Source organism: Carassius auratus, chromosome 11 (assembly GCF_003368295.1).
Source record: "Carassius auratus strain Wakin chromosome 11, ASM336829v1, whole genome shotgun sequence".
NCBI classification, from domain to species: Eukaryota; Metazoa; Chordata; class Actinopteri; order Cypriniformes; family Cyprinidae; genus Carassius; species Carassius auratus.
In genome coordinates, this window is record NC_039253.1 from 8,016,200 (window position 1) to 8,040,027 (window position 23,828).

The following is a 23,828-nucleotide window of genomic DNA, read 5'->3' on the forward strand; positions in this document are numbered from 1 at the left end:
TTATTTCTTACTTATTTATTTGATATGATTTATTTCAGGTTTATTATAAAATATTTGTATGTTATTATTAGTTATACATGTATTTGTGTTCATACATGTATATGTTTATAAATTATAAATAATATGATTCATTATACATTTATTTGTTTTTTTTAATATTTTATATATTTTTTTATATTAAAATTCTTATGTATTCAGAAACAGCAATATTTGATTAGTCTGTTTTAACACTTTCATATTTAATTATGTAGTTATTTTATTGGTTTATTTATTCATTCACTTTTCTTAAATGTCTATTTTCTACACTTTTTGTGTTAATTATGTTTAATTGTAAATCATTTAAATATATATATATATATATATTTATTTATATCATAATTAAGTATACACATTAGTTTTTATACATTTATTTTTATTTAATTATACATACATAAATTATTTTTTTTTTCTATATTAGTAATTAACGTTCAGCTGTAATGGCTAATAACAAGGACTTTGCAATGTAAGCATTTTAATGAACATTCATAGTTAATTATTGTTCTTATAAACCAGCAACACTCAATGTTGTACAGTATGTTAGAGGGGTCAATGCTTCGTCTTTTTATCCACTAAAGGGTTCCTTGGCCTGAAAAACTTTGACAATTCCTGTCTAAAACACCTGGAAAACACTTTCCATGCTTATGTTTCCCAGCCGTTCCACTGTTTTGCCGTTTCCCTGGATGTGCGTCATGTGGTAGTCAGGTGTTGACATGTTTACTGCGGCGTTGCATCTGATGTGGCCATCTTGTTTATAAGAGCAGTCATGAGACTTGCACATTTGAATGCCGTAATGCTATAAACTCCACTTCTCTTCTGCTCCGGGGTCTTACATAACCTGTTGATTTGCTTCGCATTGTAATCTCTCGGAACGATTGGATGCGTGTCAGGACTGCCTTCAATTAACTTGAGTGAAGAGCATTTAACAGAGAGGTCATTCACAGAAAGACCTTCATTTTTTTATACATTGTCCGATGACGTCCTGAGGTTTACGGGATGCGCTGGAGCAGATGAATCATTTTTTTAAGTACGTCTCCTTTATGCATGTGTGTGTGTGCCGCTGTGGGTGTGTTGCATTTCTCATTCGCTCGCTGTTGTCTGAAAGAGGCCTGATGACTGAGTTCACTGTTAACCTGGAAAGAAGGCTGGTTATGTAACAAGCTTTCAAAACTGCCCCAGAATTCGGCTGATAACTTGCACTCCTCGCCCTCCCTCCTTGTGTCGCGCATCACACACTCGCTCCGTGCCTGTTTGGCTCCAGAAAAGTAGGGCAGGATTTTCCTCTGCGCTCTTCTCCCCTCCTTTCTTTTCCCTGTCGTCCTGTGCGAGCGTGCATGAGCAGCCTCTCACTGCCACTCAGCTGATTACAGACTTATGTAAGGAAGAAGAAAAAAAAAAGAGAGAGAGAGAGAGAAAGTAGGACAGGATATACCAGAGAAAAACACTACATAACCAGTGGGACATTTTTATTCATAGAAGGAACTGAAAGTTTTCCTTTAGGATTTAGATTGGGTTGGTGTGTTCCTGAAACACAGTTTGATTTAGCAAGACCTCATTTTTGAACTCAGATGAAAATCAAACCATTTTGAAGGGGTTTTCTTTGGAAAGCAAGCACTCTGTGTGAATTGTGTGCTTGTTTGTGTGAATGTGTCGACTGTGCCCGTCTTGTAGCGCTTGGGACGGTGTTGACAGATGGTGTAAAATCAGGTGAGCTGAGGGAGGCACTCCAGGTTATTTCTGTGGTAATTGCTGTGAGTTTGTGTGTGTGTGTGTCGGGTTATGTAACCGCAGTGGTGTGAGTCTGGCTGGCAGTAAACAGGGTGGAGGGGAGGGAGGGACGTGAGAACTCTGCTGAGGGGCATGGCTGCGCTGCACGGCTGACTTAACTCCTTGTGCGCTGGGACTGGAGGGGCACATGCACATCTAAAGGTTTAATTGGAGTCTAATTTTCCTGGATTATTTGAGATACGAGACTATATAGACATATACATGAGAAATGTCAAATATATTAAATATACAAATGTAAATGATCAAACATAATTATATATCAATTTAGTTTTGTATTTAAATATACAACTTAAACATAAAAATAATACAATTATTTAGAATGTTTTATTATATATTTTTTTGTGTTTATGTCTGTGTATATTTTTGTGTATATGTGTGTATGAGATTTGTATGTAAAGTTTAATGTTATATTTATGAACAATAAATCTTAATTGATACAATCCTGTGTGCATAAATTTATGAATAATTTAATTAATAATTAGTCATATTTATCATTATTCTGTAAACAATAAGTATATTAAAACTATATACACATAGTAGACAAATTATTTATGTGCATATAATTATTATTATTTTTTTATTCATTTTCTTTTTCTTGATTATAATTTCAATTTTCATAAAATATATATTTAGAGTGTGCTTAGGTGTGCGTGTGTGTGTATTAAATATATTATTATTTTAATGAAATATTTAGACACAGAAAAATATATTTAAGAGTATGTTTACAAGTGTGTATTCTTTTGATATATTATTTTTATGGAATACACGTGTGTGTGTGTGTGTGTGTGTGTATATATATATATATATATATATATATATATATATATATATATATATATATATATGTATATGTGTGTGTATATACATATTATATGTATATATATATGTATGTATAATGTATGTATATTGTATATGAAATATATATATAAAATAAAAAGAACATAAAACATAAAGAAACAAATTCTCAGTCAAATTCTAAATTCTTTTATATTAATATTTTATTCAGTACTGAAAAGAATAGTATTGTGTTTCCTTGTAATTTTATGATTTTTTATTCATTTGCAGTCTGCTAACTCTATATTTGATCTTTTTTTTTTCTCACTGTTCTCCCTATCCCTCCAGCGGTCATTTTTCTGCCGTCTGACAGGCGACAGTAAGTCAGAGAAGTTCTTCAAAGTGTTTTACGAGCGGATGAAGCTGGCCCAGCAAGAGATCAAGGCAACTGTGACGGTGAACACCAGCGATCTGGGCAGCAAGCGCAAAGACGAGGACGCCAACGACAAGGACAACCAAACACACAAGAAAGGTCAGGGCTCAGCATGTCTGACCGTAAACTACACGCACCACAACATGTGATCAGAACGTGTACAGTTATACCTTGGAGCCCAGACAGGCAAAAGCATAAACAAATACAATCCTCCCCGTTTTTTAGTCAAGGAGGTTGCTGTAGTGACCGAGGAAGTGCGAGAGCAGCTTCTTGAAGCTTCTACGGCAACAAAGAAGGCCTTCACTGCATACCGAAGGGAGGCGGACACCGACGAGCATCAGAATGTGGCAGAGGGGCAGAGCAACACAGGCGAGAAGAACCAGGATGACGAGATGAGCGTCATCATAACCATCATGCAGCCAATCCTGCGCCTCCTGCAGCTGCTTTGTGAAAACCACAACCGTGAACTGCAGGTTAGCCACTGTACAAGAGAATATTTTGTGAAGATGAGCATTGGTATTGCTAAGTTTCCCAAATGTTGCGACCTTAACATGTAGCTTGTCTAGCTGCACTTTCTCTAAGGAGCTGTATGTGTGAGTGGTGTCAAAATAGATCATATTCATTCAACCCAACATGAAATTTTATTTGTTAGCCATTTTTAGTTCCTTAATGGTGCGTAATTCTCAGCGAAATGGGATATTTGGGCAAAAAATTTAGGAAAGCATTTCATCTATCGAAAACTGATTAAAAGGGTCATATGATGCGATAACATTTTTTCCTTTCTCTTTGGAGTGTAACAAGCTCTTGGTGCATAAAGAAGATCTGTAAAGTTGCAATGACTAAAGTCTCAAATCCAAAGAGATCCAAGAAACTGCCACACCCCCCTAAAATGGCTCATTCTAACACACCCCCACATGTCTACATCACGATGTAAAAAAAAAAAAAAAAAGGAATGTTACATTTCCGACGAGTGCTTGCGGTGTTCGGACAATCACAATGCAATGGGTCAGTTGGCCAATCAGAGCAGACTGTGCTTGTCAACAGGGGTGACTTTGTAGAAAACGTCAGAGTTTTTGTAGCTTTTGAAGATGTTTCTTGCTAATAAATAATCATAATTAGTTAATCGTCCAGTATTATTTTTTCGGAATTATTTCTATTACGTCACCCTCCAGCAATACAATACAAATATATATAAAAACATATTTTTTGCAAAAATCCAATTTGGATATTTTATATTAATAGTTAAATGTAAGTAAAACTGGTTATTTTTCTTTCGAAGAAGAGTTTAATGCTAGTTTTACAATTAGCTTATCATTGCTTTATAATTATTCCCTTGCTTACCTAATATTTATATTTGTAACTGTTTACATAACACCATCCTGTGGATGGTTACATCATAAACATGTTTTATAATTTTACTTCTTGGATCTGATATTCTCAAAGTCCTTGAAGACAAAAAAAAAAAAAAAAAAGAATATAATCTGAAATCCTTTTTGTTCCAAAGACTTATGGTTATATATTGATTCTGTCCGTGCTTCCTCTAGCTCTAATATTCCTTATAAAAACAAAAGCATGCTCCTCATATCCTGTTTTTCTCACTTGTTCCCTAGAACTTCCTTCGCTGTCAGAACAACAAAAACAACTACAACCTGGTGTGTGAGACGCTGCAGTTTCTGGATTGTATATGTGGCAGCACTACAGGAGGTCTGGGGCTGCTGGGGCTTTATATTAACGAGAAAAACGTCGCTCTCATAAACCAGACTGTGGAGAGCCTGACAGAGTACTGCCAGGGGCCTTGCCATGAAAACCAGGTGGAGCTAACACATCCACACACTCTTCCTCATCCATACTTTAAAGGAATAGATCACCCAAAATGAACTTCTGTTGTCATTTACTCTCATTTACCTTCACTGTCAAAGCATCTCTGTTAAAGAAATAATCATTCAGGTGGGCTTGAGTGATCCATTGATTCTTTTGGGAATTGGATCTAATATGTGAATCTCTTCTTGTCTCTTAAACCCAAAACACCAAGGAGAGTAAATGATGCCAGAATTGTGATTTTGGGGTGAGCAATCGCTCTAAGATTATGCAGCTTTATAACCACTATTATTTCCTCAAAAATAATGATGGCAAATCTTTCTTAATGTTTCGGGCTAGGCATTATGAAATTGTTCTTGCTTCATAGGACCTTCATAATTGGGCTGATTATCATCATTGTCCTACTTTTCTAAGAGGAAATGTTGTGTAATTGTATGACGGCAATGTGCTTTTGTCCCGTAATGATTCAATGATTAGTCTTTTATTGAAGCACTCTCTTTCAGGGTCATGATCATATCATTGATGGTTGATTTTTCTATTAAACATTTAGGAATGCGTTTTTTTTTTTTCTGGGGCAGCTTTTGTTTAGATCATTTAGCCTTTTAATGCTCAATTCTGTAACTTTTTCTGTAGACGTGCCTACTATACAATCCAAAGGTTTGTCTTTAAAAAAAAAAGACTACTAAAATATGCATTAAATTGTAAATACTAAGTAAATAAGTATTAAGTAAATACTTATTGCAAATAATAAATATTTCTTTTGAACTTCCTGTTAATAAAAGAATCCTGAAACAAATGTACAACGTTTTCCACTAAAATATAAGTGGCACAGCTGTTTTCATTGTTTATAGTAATAAGAAATGTTTCTTGAGCGGCAAATCGGCATATTAGAATGCTTTCTGAAGGATCATGTGACACTGTAATGATGCTCGAAATTCAGCATTGCATCACAAAACGGGTATTTTAAATAGATATCACATTTCACAATATTTTGATTAAATAAAAGTAAAAAAAAAAATAACTCCCCAACACAAAACTTTTAATGGTAGTGTACATTTAATATCTTTTCCCTTGTTCAGAACTGCATTGCCACGCATGAATGTAATGGCATTGACATCATCATCGCTCTCATCCTCAATGACATCAACCCTCTGGGAAAGAAGAGGATGGACTTGGTCCTGGAGCTCAAGGTGTGAGAACACTTCCACAGCATTATGGGATGTGTACTGTAGTTTTCAATCCAGTCCAAAATAATTGACTTGAATTGTCTTTTTGTTATAGAATAACGCCTCAAAACTGCTGCTTGCCATCATGGAAAGCCGCCACGACAGTGAGAATGCAGAGAGAATCCTGTATAACATGAGGCCTAAAGAACTGGTGAATGGCACTTTGCATTTTGCACAAACACATCTTTCTCCTGTTCCTGTGGACAGATTTTCTGATTTGCATACGGTGGCAAATCTACTGTCATTATTGAAATGTTTGGTTGGTGTACAGGTGGAGGTGATCAAAAAGGCCTACATGCAGGGAGAGATTGAAGTAGAACACAACGATGATGATGAGAACGGCGAGGAAGAGCACGCCGCTTCTCCACGAAACGTGGGCCACAACATCTACATCCTGGCCCATCAGGTGACGCACACAAATATGCACTCACACACACTTTGACTGCGTTCACTCTGTCAGATGTCTGGATTATGTCACTGTTTTCCCATCCCCGGTGTGCTTCAGTATAGATTTTCTGCCTATTCACGTAATTATCTGGGTCAATGTCGGAGGATCAGTTGTGTAACCACATTAGGAATGGTGCAGCTTTTCCACTGGCTCTTCAAATGACAATGTTTGGCATCAGTGGTTTATGAATGAAAAAAAACAGAGGACAAAAAGTACATTAGACAGGGCCCTTTGATTCAGTTTTACCCAAATAATACAGAATTGTGCTTTTGCAGGTTGAGGCTCAAAAGGTCAGTCCATAATTGCAGCTACAAGTTATCCATTTCTGTGGTGGACAGAGTTTATTTGTTCACTGCTGGGCTTTGACCCTTGGTTATAGTCGTAATTGGGCCATTGTGAGAATATTGTATGTGGCTATTTCATGGCCATTTGGCTGTTGGAGAAGGAGATCAAAATTAGGTAAATAATATCATGGACAATATAGTGACTAAACTAAACTATAGCTATCCAATGAAGAATGCACTAATGCTAGCAACTGAAGTTCGAAAGCCTCAGACTTTTGTGTTGTTGTTGTGACATAGTGTTATTTACCATCATCTAAAGGCTTTAGATTGGTAAAATGTTTCATGATACAGTATTTGCCTGGGGATTGGGTGGCATGATTGCTATGGTACATTATGGGATTAAGGATGAAACCATTTGTGAACAATACAGAACATTTGACATCACATTTGACATCATATTCTGAAACATTCATAGATTAAGTATGTCATTAATTAACAGTAACCTGCCTATTGGACAGTTATGAACTCAGGATTGTACTCTTCAGTTCGAACCAGTTCGTTTCTCAGACAGGCGTTGGCCTTTCGCTGACGGTAAAGCGTGTTATGAGCTAAACAACAAGGCCAGACGGATCATTGCAACATATATACACTGTCACAATGAAAACAAACACAGTATCATTCCTTTTTCCACATACACCCACAGCTCGCCAGACACAACAAGGAACTCCAGGCCATGCTGAAGCCAGGAGGGACGTACGGGGAGGGAGATGAAGCTTTGGAGTACTACGCCAAACACACAGCCCAAATCGAGGTCAGTGGTGTTACCCTGTGTTGGCCGTTACGGATCCACCATCCATAGACTTGAGTACACAAGCATCACTATTACGACAGACATGAAGTGATCTTTTCCAAGCGATCAGGTTTGCAGTTTCCACCTAGCAAAAACAAAAAAGAGCAAAAGAAAAACCAGACTTGTGTTTTAAGACGCATGTAGTGACCAGAATAATTTACTCACCCTCATGTCATTCACAACCCGCAATAGTCCATATGGCAAGTGGTGAACACGAAGGTATTACAGGTTTGGATCGACATGAGGGTGAATAATTAAAGACAGAATTTTCATTTTTGGGTGAACTATCGCTTAAAATAAGTAGTTTTGTCTCCTGTTCAATTTTGTCACATAAATTCATGACGTTGATCAAAAAGAAAGCTGCTTGGTTTTAAATTATTTTTTAAAGCAATTCCATCACTATTGACACTGGTAAGTGGACCTTTCTTTACCTTTCAAAAACTTACACCTTTAGAAGACAAAACCAAAACAGCAACTATGTAAGTCATAATTCTAGTGTCCACCAAATGTAGCCGAATGTGCATTTATTTCTCTTACAGATCATCCGCCTGGATCGCACAATGGAGCAGATTGTTTTTCCCGTCCCCAACATATGCGAGTTCCTAACCCAGGAGTCCAAGCTCCGCGTCTATTACACCACAGAGCGCGATGAGCAGGGCAGCAAGATCAATGACTTCTTCTTACGCTCTGAAGACCTCTTCAATGAGATGAACTGGCAGAAGAAGCTGCGAGGTACTCAAGAGGCCACTGGTAACGCAAACTCCGTGCCTTGTGCGTGCGCACTCCCTTCCTCTATAAACTAGTAAGCTACTTTACACACCCTCTCCACTCCCAGAGCATCCAGGGACCCATCAGGGCACTATTCATGTAGAATAATGGTCTTTTGGTGCTGGGATGCCTGCCTCACCCTGACCCCCTGAAGCCTGGGCAGAGGGGAGGGGGTGTAAATGTTAACTTATGTAAGAATAAACCTATAATTAAAAATTATGTTAAGTTTTCATAAGATTTTGTTTTAATTTGTGCTTGAGGGTTTGGGAAACAAGGAAGAAAGATGGGTCAGGGAGAAGTATGAATGAATCCCAAACAAACACACATGGCAGCTTACATCACAAAAGCTGATTATGGAAATAAGCTGAGCGAGGGATCAAACAAACAGATGATGGTAAAAAATTAATTATTTAACCCATTTTCCACCAACCTGGTGCTGGTGACCAAACTGGAACCATTTCCAACTAGCTCTGCACCAAACTTTAAAACCTGCTGGTTTTAAAACAAGTCAGTATGGGTCAATGGCCACACTGAACAGCAATGTCAAAGTATTAGAATATAAAAATACAAAAAAAAAAAAAAAAAGGATATTGGAGGAACCAAAATTTTCTTACATTACCCAGGACCCGCGCACTTTTGATTGTCGCATTAAAAGATCTCATGATCAAATTTCGATAAATCTGCTTCTGTGGAAAACAATTTGGAAAAGTCAGGCAAGGATGGTAGAAAATGGGTTATCTGGAAAAGGATAAGAGTTCTCAGACAGGAAGAGTGTGAGGTGAACCACAATAACAAGATAAAACCTCTAAGATAAGAATCAGAACGGTGTCAGAAAGCAATTCGACAGACGGAGAGGCTTGCGACAACTATTTTTTTGTATTGGACATTTGGCCACAGTTCTTGTTTGTATCTTTGAGTCTTTTGGTCATGAGTTAAAAAGGAGGGTGTGAATAAAAAGGAGGGTGTGAATTCCGTTAGTAATAAACTTCTATGAATGCCATGTGAAGGTTTTTATCTGGCTGAATCAAAGTAGAAGCAACGTTCCATTGCCGCAACCCTAAGTCATGAGTGTGGTGGCCTGTGTGTGAAAGTCCCCTCCTCCAGTTCCTCTTTTCAGACAAAAACCCCCTGTCAAAATAGCCATAGCTTAGAAACTAAATCCTCCAATTAGACTCCTCAGAGAGTCATGGGTCAAAACAAAGGTGGCGGTTGAGGTTTAGTGAGCTCTCGTATATGGTTTGGCTGCACTAAGAACCTCTTTGAACTCTTTGGTCTTATTTCTACGGTTTTAGACTTCAATTTTAGAAAATTGCATGTCTCTAAAACTGCACAACTGACAAACAGCCTCTATCTTCATTCAATACATGCTTTATTGGGAATAACATTGTTTAACTTAACTAAAGAAAAACAGTTTTTGAAGGAATACTAGATTTAACAAAGTTAGTGAATTGGATATTCTCCTGATTGGATGTAATTGGAAATGCACATGGTCAGCTGGATCACATTTGATCTTGAGATCATTCAGAAATAATTGGTCATTGAGGTCGCCATGGAAACTAACACACAACTGTACTCATGTTTAGTAGAAGGCAGTAGAATGACGGAATGTGATTAATTGCCTAAAAATCAACTTGGAAGAAGTAAAAGATAAGCAGTAATGCCTGGAACTTGAGTGACATCATCTGTTATTTCATCCCAGAAAGCCTTGTTGTATTACGTGAAATTAGTTTCTTTCTTCAAACCACAGTGCTTACTTTGTTTTGTATTGGGCAGTTATAAGTGGAGGAATGTGCAATTTCTGACCTACTACCAAAACCAAACAGAATTACAAACAATGACTTTCCAAACTGATTTCAAACGATGCCATCTTCTGTTGTTCAGACTACCAGGCGATCCTGCTCTAAAATTCACGCAGTTGGATTAAACCAATGTTGTTGTGTTAGTACTCAAACAGATTGCTTCCCCTAGTGGCACAGAACTTACACACTTGGCCAAAGTTGGTGCTTGTTTGAATAACAGCAAATGGTTTCAAATGAAATCTGTCAGTTTGTGCCAGAACCATGTACGTGGAGCTCTGACATAGTGTGCATCAGGGGCATAGTATTGGACCCTTTTAGTTTTGTGATAGCAACACTCAGAAAAGGTACAAATTTTGCTGTGTTGATGTTCCTTAACATTTGGAACTTAATTTTTTGACTTGCTTCCTCCTCTCCAGCTCAGCCCATCCTGTACTGGTGTTCCCGTAATATGTCCTTCTGGAGCAGCATCTCCTTTAATCTCGCCGTCCTAATGAACCTTTTGGTAGCATTCTTTTATCCACTGGAAGGAGTCCGTGGAGGTGAGTGTTTTTTTTTTTTTTTTTTTTTTTTTTTTTTACATATGAGATATAGAGAAATTTCTGAAGTCGTGTAATATAATTTTATTGTTTTATACATTTTACTGTAATAAAGGATTATTTCTAATCTCTGTTCCAAACAAGCTGGGATACTAGGGATTTTTGGCAGTGCTCTGTAATTGTAAGAATACCAACCATAACTCTAAACTTTGCATACATTGCTAGACAACAGATTGCTGTTTTTATGGAAGTAATTGAGCGCATTCAGTAACAGATGCTGGAACTTGACACTTCACTGACCTACTTTCAGCACACACAGCCCCTGAAAGACATAATTTGGCCTACATAACAGAGGTCCAACAAAAACGCTACTGGCCTTTCTTCTGTCGTAACACATCTTATATAATTCATTCATTCTGTATGATTTAACCCCCCCCCCCCCAACCTCAGTAGCATACAGTTTTACATATATCCATCAATTAATAAATGTAGGGGTGCATGATAAATATATCATGCACCCCTATAATTAATGCGCATCTCGTCAGTAAAGCCGGTTCTCTAATCAGCAGTAAATTCCATCAGGTGCGTGATTTCACATAGAGCAGCTTTTACTACACAGAGCCGTTGTTAAAGCTGCGGTAGGGAACTTTGGACGCTCTAGCGGTTAATAAACAGAACTCCTTGCGTCTTGCGGAAGAACATCGTAGCCGGAACTACTTCTCTCTGTTTATGTCTATGAAGAATCACAAAGGTACTGGGTTACTCTATTTAAAATAGTCCGAATATAAACACTTATTATAGGTGCACCCTAGTTATTCAGGACAAGCCAAAAACACGGTTTGGAAAATGGATTCATGGTGTACTTGCTTATTATATACATTTTTATACATTTTGAACACAAACAAAGTTACGGACCGCAGCTCTGATTGGTTATTTTTTACCGGAAGCGATGGAGTTTCTGCAAATGGCAATAGGACCACTGGGAGGAGCCAGAGGAGCTTGATTTTTTTTCACAGATTATCTGTCTCATATTCTACTGTCAGGACATAATGACAGGTTTAATAAATATGTAAAAAATATTTTTTTACAAAAGTTCGCTACAGCACCTTTAACTGACAAGCTGTTCAAATCCTTGTTCAAAATCCAAGTCGCGCGTCAGTTAACACCAGCTCTATGTAGTAACAGCTGCTCTATTTGAAATCATGCAAATGATGGAATTTACCAAAGATTAGACGATATTACCATATTTTCCGGACTTTAAGTCGCACCTAGGTATTAGTCGCATCAGTCCAAAAATACGTCATGACGCACTGGATTATAAGTCGCAATTATTTAGAAACAAGAACGAGCACTGAGCAGCATAGAGCACCCTCTCGCGGCTGTAGATGGTAATGTTTTCTCTTGGTTCACGTAAAATACATTTTTTGAAATAAGTCGCACCTGACTATAAGTCGCTGGACCAGCTAAACTATGAAAAAAAGTGTGACTCAGAGTCCGGAAAATACGGTATCAATGAACACTGAATAGGCTTTAATGACGAGATGCACATTAATTATTGTCCAATTTTTTTTGTGCACCCCTGAATAAATGTATTAATTGTATAAAATTATATATTCAAATATTAATTACATATTTGAATATTTATTGTCAAGAATGATTAAATGCATGATTAAAAATATGAGTAAACAAAAACTAAAATACTGATACATATTTACCTTCTTCAGGCACCTTGGAAAGCATTTCTGATCCGCAAGCGTGCATGTCCTTTATGGTGTCGTTGCGATCAGCATAACTTTTGTGCATAACCTCATTATTGATCTTGCCCTGTTATCTGAGATCACTCGTGTAACATGTCACCTGACTCCGGTGCTAACATGCACAATATTTCCCTAATCTCATAAGCTGTTTAGACTGTGAGTCTATCTCCTCCCTGCTCTTTCTGATCAGAAGCGTGTTTGTATACATGTCAAAGGAATATGACACCTGTTTATGTCAGAGCTAAGATTTGACCCTGAAAACAGAGACCCAGATAAAGTCAGTGGTCTTACATCACAGCTTTAGTACCTGCTGCTTGTGTTCAAGTTTTTGATCGATATCATCCTAATGTAAGCGATGTTGTACTGTAAGTACATACAAGGAATATTTCTTAGGCCTTTCTGTGTTTATTTCGCTCTTTTTTGTTGTTGTGTTAAGCCTATGATTGTCCTGTCATTGTGACTGGCATAAGTGCCACCTTGTGACTGGCATAAACCCTGCATTGTTCAGGCTGGGGTCAGGCTCCAAGGGCTCTTTTGTTTTGGGCCTTTCCCTTTCTCAAAGCGCACATGAGTGTTTGGGCCTTTAATTGAAATCTCTAAAACAAAAGGCTCCTTTGGACACATTCAATGAGAGCTTTGGTACATATTCAATATAGGTCATGATTTGAAATTCAAACCAATAAAAGCTGATAAAGGACATGTTAAAGGTGGATTTGAAATATTTTCTTGCAATAAACATGGCTGTAAAACAATCGGTAAACTGAAAAAAATATTTATAATCGGCTGTTTGATATTTAACAAAGAATTATATAAGTAGTTCAGTAGTTCATTTTCCTTCTCTACCACACTTGCTGTTTGATTGTCTAATGTTTTTCCAAAGTTTTAAAGTTGCATATGCCACTGGCATGGACAACTGTACTTAAGTCAAGGCCATGAGTTTATAAAAAGAGAAACTTTTTTTCTCCACATTCATAAGGCCAGCTCACCTGTTATTCATTTATTTATTTGGTTATTTAATATTTATTTTTTATTATAAATGTTATTTATTCATATTTTTAATTATTTAAAAAAAAAAAAACATTATATTATTATGAATGTAATTTAAATGTATACAATCTAAGTCATCACAAATTTAAAACGATCTCTTAACGGCCCACAACCCTTCTTCATTGTATTAGTTCTTATTGGTTGTTTCACGCTTAGTTTTTTGCTTTCGTTGTGTGCACTTCAAAATCGTTTGTGTTCCGACACATTTTTTAAGCACATTTAAGAACAATCAGCACCTCTAAAGCCGATTAAAAAATGCCTTCTGCAGAGTTCAGTAGTTCCCTCTACAGTATTTGTAAAGGTCAAGCAAGAGGGCCTAAAGAATTCTAGAATGTGTGTAAGAGCAGCGCAGAGGCATGTTTCTTCCCTCCTGCCCAGTCTGGCAGAATGTAGCCATTCAAACACAATGAAGGCTCCAGAAGTAGGTCAGTGTGTGTAACCTCAATGCACAGGGACGCATAGCATAAATGTTACAGCTGTGGGGAGATCTAGGGCTTTAAAGTAAAATTATAGCCACTTCCTTGTCAGTTGTAGATAAGGTACATGCACGTTGCAATTATATTTCTATGGTGCCTAAGAAACAGATGTTACTTTGAGGTATGAGTGAATGGACATTACAGTCTTTCATGCATAGTTTCATTCTTCCTGACTTGAATTTCAGTTACAATTGTGGCTAAACTTATGAGACTACTGGCTGTTTGTTTATGTGTGTATGTTTGTTTATTTATTATTATTTGTAATTTCTACACTTTATATTAGTATTTTATATCAGTGATAAATATTTTCATGTTATTTAATTCAGTATTTTTATTTACAACCATCTCTTTACAAATAAAAAAATGTCAGTGTACCAAATCTGTGAGCTATGTCCAGTTTTTGTCTGATTGACAGTGGTGTTCAAGTGGACATGATCAGAGCCTGATGATCAAGTTCGCCAGCATATATTGATAAAAGATTCCAAAATAATCTTGTGCTTCACTGGAAGAAAATCTGAGTGACATGATCAGTGTCTCACAGACATAAGAATCAGAAATATTTAACTTGTTTCTTTGTGTTACTAAAACTTTATTTCCGGCTTGAAATTAGATTTAGAATCCGAGAGTTTCAGTGTGCAGTCTGTTTGTGTGTGTGTGTGTAAGTTTGTGGAAATGAATGGAACAGAGGCTTTGACGTCCTCGATTCTGAAAATTTCCTGGCCGCCCACCAGCCCTGTTGGTCCAAACCCCAGCTCGGCTCAGCCGTGAGACCGTCCTAGCTCGTTACCAGACGCGACGCTCATACATCTTTCAGCTGTGATATTTTTAGCACGCCGTGTTATGTAACAAGCACCTGTTCATGTGGTCTACTCGCTGGCGGGAGAGTGAGCGAGCGAGCTGGAACCATTGGCTCTGTGAAGATCCTGCAAATCCGACTGGCCTCATTTTTCTTCTCTGTGTACACACACACACACACACACACACACACCCGCTTAGCAATCCCATTAATATAAGACCTTGCTGTACTGTACATTTCATTGATGAATAACAATGCCAGGGTGGCTTATTACAAAGCTTCATCAAACCTTAACATATTCAAATGCGTTATGTAACTTTTTTTCTATTTTTTCCCTTGAGAGCTAGAATGTGCCTGAACATGTTCAACAAGTGAAACTGCAAGTACTTTAGGGAATCCCATTTAGATCTGCTGTACAGAAACACAGTTTCAGATAATGCTGTGCAGTCATGGGTAATGATCATGAATAAAATCTTAGCTTAGCATCTGCACTTCTGTTATTCGTCAATTTTACTAGTTTGTTCAGCTAAAAATGAAATTCTCTTTGTTCCAAACCCATATGGCCTAATTTCTTCCGTGAAGCACAAAATAAGAAGGTTTGAAGAAGCTGAAAGATAACAAGTCTTCTGAAGCCAAACTAGTTTGTAATGTTAATTATAAAATAGTTTATAAGTCCTCATTCACTTCTTTTGTATTCCACAGAAGAAAGAATAATGATGACAAGTGATGACAGAATTATCATTTTCATATGTCCATAATCATGCAGCTCTAGATGGCTTGTACATGTTGAAACAACCTAAAAATGACACAACTTGCAGAAACACACTGTGGATTTTTAATCAGAATCTAAGTTGTGTCCCTGAGAGAGTTGAACATGAGGCCTGTAGCATCGCTGACGCTGTAACCGTGACAGATGGCATGATAACATGTCACTTCTGCGGTATTTTTATCCCGGAGCATGATTGATGGAACTAAAACGTGTTTACCTCTTTTTCCTCAGGCACCCTGGAGCCACACCTCTCTGCACTGCTTTGGGTGGCGATGTTGGTTTCACTGGCCATAGTTATAGTTCTACCCCAGCCTCATGGGATTCGGGCGCTCATCGCTTCCACAATATTACGCCTCATATTTTCAGTCGGCCTGGAGCCCACACTGTTTCTTCTCGGGGCCTTCAATGTGAGTGAATGACAGTCTTCTGCCAAAACTCGTCTGGCCAGCATTGTTGTCAAAGGGCAGCTCGTGTGTTTTGCACTGAGGTGTGTCGTGCGTCACTGGGGGATTTCACACGGCTTTCACAGGCCGATGTTAAAATGGACTTGGCTCACACAACAACGCCACTTTCCCCTAATAGTGTGCACACTTAGTATGCATCCAAACCTAATATCAGTTCCAAATCATCTTAAAGTGTTCATGCTGCTCTTTTCTCACATGCATGCATTCAAAACATCTCTTAAATGTAGCAGGAAATACTGTGGTTTCGGAACAATATGAGGTTGAATCAATAATACCAAAGCTTTAGTTGGGCAAACTAATCTTTTTGTACATGCAAGGTGCCCAACACTAAAACAAGTATTTTACTTGGATATGCTTACAAAGACTGCATTTATTTGACCGAATATAGATTACATTTCAAAATATTATTGCAGTTTAAAAGAAACATTTTCTATTCGAATACATTTTTTATATCACATTTATTCCTGTGATGCAAAGCTGCATTTTCATAACAATTACAGAAGTCTTCAATGTCACAGAAATACATCAATTTCTTAAAGATTCTTTGATGAATCACTATTGATCGATTTAATGCATCCTTGCTGGCCAAATGTTTAAGTTTAAATATTAATCTAAACATGGTAGTGTAATTATTTCCTACAAAAAAAAAAAAAAAAAAAAAAAAAAAAAAAAAAGCATGAGCTACTAACAGTTTTTTGTTCTCGAACAGAGTTAATAGTTGAATCTTGTTTGCAATCTTCAGCTGAATGCTTTGATAATTTAGTGGTTTTATGATTAAATATGATTTCAAAATGGAAATGTTTCAGAATGCAGAAACTGAAAACTGATGCCAGTACTTGAGCCCCTAATTTGTGGTTCTGCTGCAATTGTTGGTGTATCCATAATGATACACTACAGATAAATGTTCTTATTGCTAAAGGTTACCTCAACTCATTATAAATGAGCAAAAAAACAGTCCAATAAAATCTCTTAATGCTATGGTTGTGTTTTCAGGTGTGCAATAAAGTGATTTTTCTAATGAGTTTTGTGGGAAATCGCGGTACATTCACAAGAGGATACAAGGCCATGATCATGGATGTGGAGTTCCTGTATCATCTGCTTTACCTCATTATATGCAGCCTTGGAGTCTTTGTTCATGTCTTCTTCTACAGCTTGCTTGTGAGTAATACACACATACACTTTCACTCACTCCACCAGACATTCCCATCTTTCACACAGGGACGTCTCTTCTAACTCTGACCTCTCACCTCTCACACTTTCACTGTCATGTATACTGTATACACGTGCACACACACACATACTCTCATCTTACTCTCTCTCTCCAGCTCTTTGACTTGATCTACCGAGAAGAGACGCTGTTAAACGTCATCAAGAGCGTGACCAGGAATGGCCGCTCGATCGTTTTGACCGCCGTGCTGGCTCTCATCCTGGTCTACCTCTTCTCCATTGTTGGATACATAATCTTCAAGGATGACTTCATTCTGACCGTGGACAGGATATCCAATAAAACTCTTGGTGAGAAAAGCAGATGGATTTCTATCCGATGTTGCTCAAAGTCTGAAAATTACACTTCGAAAACACGTGGCAGTCCACATTGTACATAAGAAATCTCTTGTTGTTTCATGCAACAGGTCAGGTTTCAAACAAGTAGCTGGCTGTTTCGCAAGAAAGAAAGATATAAGAAATTATGTTATGATCATACAAAATTAATCTTATTTTTATAACCAGTATTTTTTTTTTTTTTTTTTTTTTTGCATTCTGACACTTTTTATGACAGTTGTCATTTCACTCTTGAATCCCATTAGTGTTATGCCAAAAAAATATAATTCTCCATATTTAAATTTGATAAAAATGTTTGAATACTACCATTTATAGAGTTTGGGGTATTTCTTTTTTAAATAAATTAATTATTTTAGCCCGCGGGGATACATAAAATAGAGCAAAAGTGACAGTAAATGAGATAATGTTTCAAAAAGAATCAAAGAATCATTAAATTCAAAGAATCCTGAAAAAAAAAAATCTATAGCAGTTTCCAAAAAAAATATTAAGCAGCACAACTGTTTTCAGCATTGAAAATAATAATAATTGTTTCTTGAGCAAATCAGCAATGATTTCTGAAGGATCATGTGACATTATAGACTGGAGAAATGATGCTGAAAATTCAGCTTTGAATCATATATTCAGAAGTTTTATTTCTAAAATAATTATTTTAAATGTATTTTAAAGTGTTATAATATAACACTTTTACTTCATTTTTGATCAAATAAATGCAACTTTGGTGAGCATAAGATACTTTCATGAACATTAGCAAAATTCTACTTACCCCAAACCTAAAATGATATTGAATCATATATTATAATATATAATAACTATATTTAAAAAAATTAAATATTGATTTAAAAGTAACACTTCATAGCTCCTAATCTGCAGTTTTCCCCTGTGTTCAGAGCACTCTGCCAGTAAGATGGGAGAGTTCCTGGCAGGCGCGGTGTGTCGGAAAGAGGAGAACTGTTCCACAGAGACCATGACAGATGGTATGGACCCCATCACTCACAACTCTCTCCTTCACACACACACTTCTAGTTAAATCTGAGTGGTATGGCCTGGTCATGAGACGAGGAGAGGAGAGAATCCCTGGTAGGTTATGTGGGTGATGTTTGGGGTCGGAGGTTAATGACAGTCAGGCACTAAATGTTCAGCGGGTTCACGCTGGTTTGGGGTTAAAGTGCAGACCAGTCTAATTCGGATTTGCAGGCAGGTCTTTGAGAATGTGCATATTTAAGATGTAAGGCCAGACTAATTTGATCGCTGGAGCTGATCAGCCGGTCTGAACCCTCTGAACCTGCGGCGCGTGGCATGTCTGCCCCTGTGAATGTGTCTTACCTTGTTTAGCACACCAGTTAACATTGAAAGACTTCGCTTAAGCCAGTTTGAGACTAGCATTGTTCTTTCTCATAAAACAGGGTTACTTAGGGTTAACAAGAACAAGATTATGGCAAAGCTTACATTTCAAGAGTCTGTTGTGATTCTTCAGAATGTAAGAATTTTTTTTTTTTTTTTTAATATTTATTTTTAGAAACACCTTCGCAATCGTAGCTAGCACTGCTGACGTTTTCTTTAGAACATATACAAATTTAGTTGTATAAATAGTCTTGTATTTGTTTGCAAATTATCTTTGACGTTTGTGAATGAGATTTTTTTTTTTTTTTTGTGTTATGGTCTGATAACTTTGGATCTTATTTTAGGAAAGCGTTTCACCTCAAATGCTATTTCTGCTTTGAGATTTGCATGTATGCAACCTTTTAGTCTGAGCGCTTTCTATAGAACATTCCGCAGTAGTCCATTATTTGTGATTTGCGTATTGACGTGTTGTTTCCTGCAGCTGTAGGAGTACAGTCAACCGCTGTTGTGATTGAGGATAAGGAGAGGACGTGCGACTCGCTGCTCATGTGTATCGTCACTGTCTTGAGCCACGGTCTAAGAAGCGGTGGCGGGGTTGGAGATGTTTTGCGGAAACCTTCTAAAGAGGTACCACACAAGGGCCTCAATATGAAATTGAGTCTTTTATTCGGCCTGTGGAAGATGGGTGTTCAGAAAACCTGTTTGGAAACAATTGCTATTTCTCCAATTCCACTGGAAAAAAATACTGTCAAATGATTAATCGTGATTAATCGCATCCAAAATAAATGTTTTTGTTCACATAATATATATGTGTGTGTGTTGTGCTGTGTATATTTATTATGTATATATATATAAAAAAACACATGCATGTATATATTTAAGAAAAATGGTGTTTTTATATTAATATATATTTATATATAATATAAAATATAAGAATATAAATGTATATACATGTAAATATTTCCAAATATATGTATACTGTATGTGTGCGTATAATAAATAAAGACAGTACACGTACATATAATATGTAAACAAAAACTTTTTTTTGGGATGGGATTAATCTAGATTAATCGTTTGACAGCACACAAAAAGAAATTGAAAAACAAAAATGTTACTTGAAATAAATTAATTTCTAAAAAAATACAATAAAATATAAAAAATAAATATTTCTCATTTTCATTAAAGTTTAATGTCAAAAACAGCAAATTTGCTAAAATTTCAAAATTAAAATGGAAAATATTAAAATAAATGCTAATTCAAACTGGTATCTCACTGATACTAAAATAACACTGTTGAATAATTACAACTTGTCCTTACAATAATTGTCCTCACAAATGCTTTTATGATCACTTATTGGTGCATTTTGAATAATCAGTCAAACACTTTTATTTTTACTTATAGTTGGGTAAATTGGGACTTTAAAATTGTAGTTCTCAAACAGTTGGTTTGGTTGCACAGAGATAAGTGTGACTGGGCAGATTTAGGTAGAAAACTGGGTTTATTGAGTCTTTACTCAGAAAGCTTGAGGACCTATGGTCTGTTATTGGATGTTGATTGTGAGATTGAATTTGAAACAGCACTGATATTATGATCTACTGCATCTCTTTTCTCCATAGGAGCCTCTTTTTGCAGCCCGTGTGATCTACGACCTCCTCTTCTTCTTTATGGTAATCATCATCGTCCTCAACCTCATTTTTGGAGTCATCATTGACACCTTTGCTGACCTCAGAAGTGAAAAACAGAAGAAAGAGGAGGTTCTGAAAACGACTTGCTTCATTTGTGGTGAGTGTCTACTGTACATGCCCTCAACGGAATTCCAGTGGCTTTCCATTCCAGTCAAAACACAAAAGACAATGCAAACGAAGAGATCTTGCTCCACATCTCCTGACATACAGCTGCAATTCTTGTTTATTAAAATAAAACCTTTTATTATGGCTAATTAGAATCTGCAACCTCATACTCAAACTGACAACGTTAGCATCAGACAGAACAAATCAAGCTTAATGCTTCATTTGCAGATCAAAAAAATAGCTCAGTTGATGTTTCTTGTCTCTGGACACTATTGTTTATATTTCAGTTTTGGCTTTGAAATGTACTTTAAGCAATACATCACATAAATCAAATATCCTTCAAGTGTCTTCAAGTTATCTTCAGTGAGTCACAAGCTTATTCATTTCATGTACCTATGTCCCATATATTTCACAGGCCCACAAAACTGTTTTGCTCCAGCATAAACATTAGGACGCCCCCTCTTCACCAGAAGTCTTAGTCATAACTCACTGAGGAGGTGGTGGAGTGTCTTCCTGTTGACCATGTTAGTGTGAGATCAGCTATAAATGATCATCAGTCTCACAGTGCACACACTTACTTGTATATAAAGACTGTTTTAGACTCATGTCTTTTCATATGCATTGATATTGAAACTGAAGTTTGTTGGGATTCAGTTGATGATTTCACAATCCTTTTGAAAGCTCAGTGCGAAACAGAATGTAATCTGAGATGAACAGTACAAACGTGCAATTGGAGAGTAGATGACGTGTTGTAGTCAAGTGACAATTTCCCAATGTGTTCACTTGCCAATTATGCATCAAAATTAGGCTATTTGTTTGTGACTATCACAAGATTCATAACTCCATTTCCTCGTAACATGCACCATTCATGGTTGTATACAAACAGTTTCCCTGTGGTTAGACTTCCTCTTTCGAGATAGTACAGTTTTCTTTGAAACATAACCATTTTTATGAGAAAGAAGTCTGGTTACGCATCATGTCAAAGTCTTAAAAGGTTGTTTTCCCTCTTACTGAGTAAACTGCATAGATCTAAATAAGCTTCTGACCTGATCCTTTTTTTTGGACAACTGACCATTGGGCTGCTTTGTCACTTTAAGATTACACTCAATCTTCTTAACTGGCCTTAACCCATAAAAACAAGGCCCATTTACAACAACTGATTCAAACTCATTTGGTTGTAACTGTGTTTCTGCTCTACAGGTTTGGAGAGGGACAAGTTCGACAACAAAACCGTGACATTTGAGGAGCACATTAAGGTGGAGCACAACATGTGGCATTATCTCTTCTTCATCGTGCTGGTGAAAGTGAAAGACTCCACAGAGTTCACAGGGCCAGAGAGCTATGTGGCCGAAATGATCCGGGTAATGTACTTGATAGGGTTGCTAAGATAAAATGATCATATTTTCAGCCACAACTTTTGTTTTTATCTTGGGTGGATGTGGTATCTCAAAAGAATTTCATTTGAAAATTGTTTGTACCATTTCTAAGAAAAGTTGAAATGGGACGCGCAACAAAGTACTAGGCATAAATCACACAGTGGAATGTGTAGCATCCATAGCTAACCCTTCATTCAGTTTAAAGAAATAGTCTAGGTTCATTACTAGTTAAACTCATTTGAAAGCATTTGTGGAATAGTTCTGATTACAGCAATTAATTACGACTTGTTCTTCCTTTTGTTGATAAAAAAGGCAACAAGATTACTGTTACAATTAAAGTGAATCCATAATAATAATAAAAATAAATAAAAATTTAAAACATGAACGATATGTTCACCATTTTTGACCATTTTGTTGCCATGACAATGTAATACCTAAATATCAAAATGACAATTTTTTGAAAGAGATGAATACTTGTATTCAGCAAGGAAGCATTAAATTGACAGTAAATACTTTATTTTACTGAACTTTGTATTCAGCAATAATAATAAAAATTAAAAAAATAGTGTCGTTTCCAAAATAAAAAATAATACTAATAATGCTGAAAATCCTACTTTGCATCACAGGAATAAATTACACTTTAAAATCTATTAAAATTAGAAAATTTGACTGTATTTTGATCACATAAATGCTTTGGGTGAGCATAAGGAACTTCTTACAAAAACACTTAAAAAAAATCCAAACTTTTGAACAGTAGAGTAAGTGCTTTTGTAAAATTCACATTTTTGGTTTTAAATCCTTAGAAAAAGAACTCCATTTACTACCATTGTAAGTGCCTCATTGTAAATTAAAACTAAACGGTTGTCGTCTTTCAAGAAGCCGAGGTCAAGCTGAGGTAATTTAAGCCTTAGGGTCACATGATGAGAGGGAACCAGCCAATAGCATGGCGCAGTTTTGGATCAGTGGATGTGTTTATTTACTGCTGAGGATTATTTGTGAACTCACAGTTGAAAACGATGTGATTGCTTGACACTGAGTATCAACTTATACACACAGAGAGAGAACCAAAGAGTTCAGCTCAAACAGCATACCAATAAGGTGTTTGTGTGTGGGTTTCTTTCCCCTCTACAAAGCATGGCTTCAGAGATGCTGTTAGATATCAGATTTCCAATGAATGATGTATTTATGAAGACTAAATGATGCCATGATGGGGCGTGACTTCTCCTCAGAAACATGTTTAGATCTTATGTTTATTTGAGCCCACAAACCCTGGGGCAGAACTGAACCGACCTGACCCTAGAAGTGTAGCTTGCTGTGGGGAATGTGGCCTACTTTAAGCTTTACCTCTGGGAAAGTGAAGTATTTAAGATATTTTCCACCAGATTCCTCGCAGTAAATCCCCTTAAATGACCGCAAACCTTCTACTTTGACTCATACAATCATAACTTTGTGACCTTCAGTCTCTCAGGGACACCAGAGCTTCTGTTTGCCTTCAGACTGGAGTCTTAACAACTCTTGAAAATGTCTTGGAATGTGTTAATCCTTGAGAAAAGCTGTGACAGCGCACACGGCTCATTTCAGTTGGTTGACCAGAGAAGCAGGAGTTCCCCTCATGATTGCTATATGTGTATGCCTTTGTATTTGTGTGTTTCTTTGAAAAATTATCCCTTACTTAAAACACTGTGGGCTTTT

At 36.7% G+C, this 23,828-nt stretch overlaps 1 protein-coding gene across 11 annotated transcripts in view; it reads left to right on the forward strand.

Annotated features, from left to right (window-relative positions):
- LOC113110915 (inositol 1,4,5-trisphosphate receptor type 1-like) overlaps positions 1-23,828 on the forward strand; it is a 125,660-nt gene that overhangs the window by 89,025 nt on the left and 12,807 nt on the right. For 6 of the 11 annotated variants that reach the window (XM_026275198.1, XM_026275202.1, XM_026275203.1 and 3 more), the window contains 16 exons: positions 2,947-3,130; positions 3,257-3,504; positions 4,642-4,842; positions 5,929-6,039; positions 6,131-6,226; positions 6,347-6,481; positions 7,511-7,618; positions 8,197-8,389; positions 10,641-10,763; positions 15,837-16,012; positions 17,063-17,227; positions 17,395-17,584; positions 18,517-18,603; positions 19,452-19,597; positions 20,587-20,752; positions 21,961-22,121. In XM_026275198.1, coding sequence (XP_026130983.1) covers positions 2,947-3,130; positions 3,257-3,504; positions 4,642-4,842; positions 5,929-6,039; positions 6,131-6,226; positions 6,347-6,481; positions 7,511-7,618; positions 8,197-8,389; positions 10,641-10,763; positions 15,837-16,012; positions 17,063-17,227; positions 17,395-17,584; positions 18,517-18,603; positions 19,452-19,597; positions 20,587-20,752; positions 21,961-22,121 — 2,490 coding nt within the window. Of the gene's footprint in view, positions 1-2,946; positions 3,131-3,256; positions 3,505-4,641; positions 4,843-5,928; positions 6,040-6,130; positions 6,227-6,346; positions 6,482-7,510; positions 7,619-8,196; positions 8,429-10,640; positions 10,764-15,836; positions 16,013-17,062; positions 17,228-17,394; positions 17,585-18,516; positions 18,604-19,451; positions 19,598-20,586; positions 20,753-21,960; positions 22,122-23,828 lie in introns of all 11 variants that reach the window. The other 5 variants (XM_026275196.1, XM_026275197.1, XM_026275201.1 and 2 more) reach the window with 1 other exon arrangement.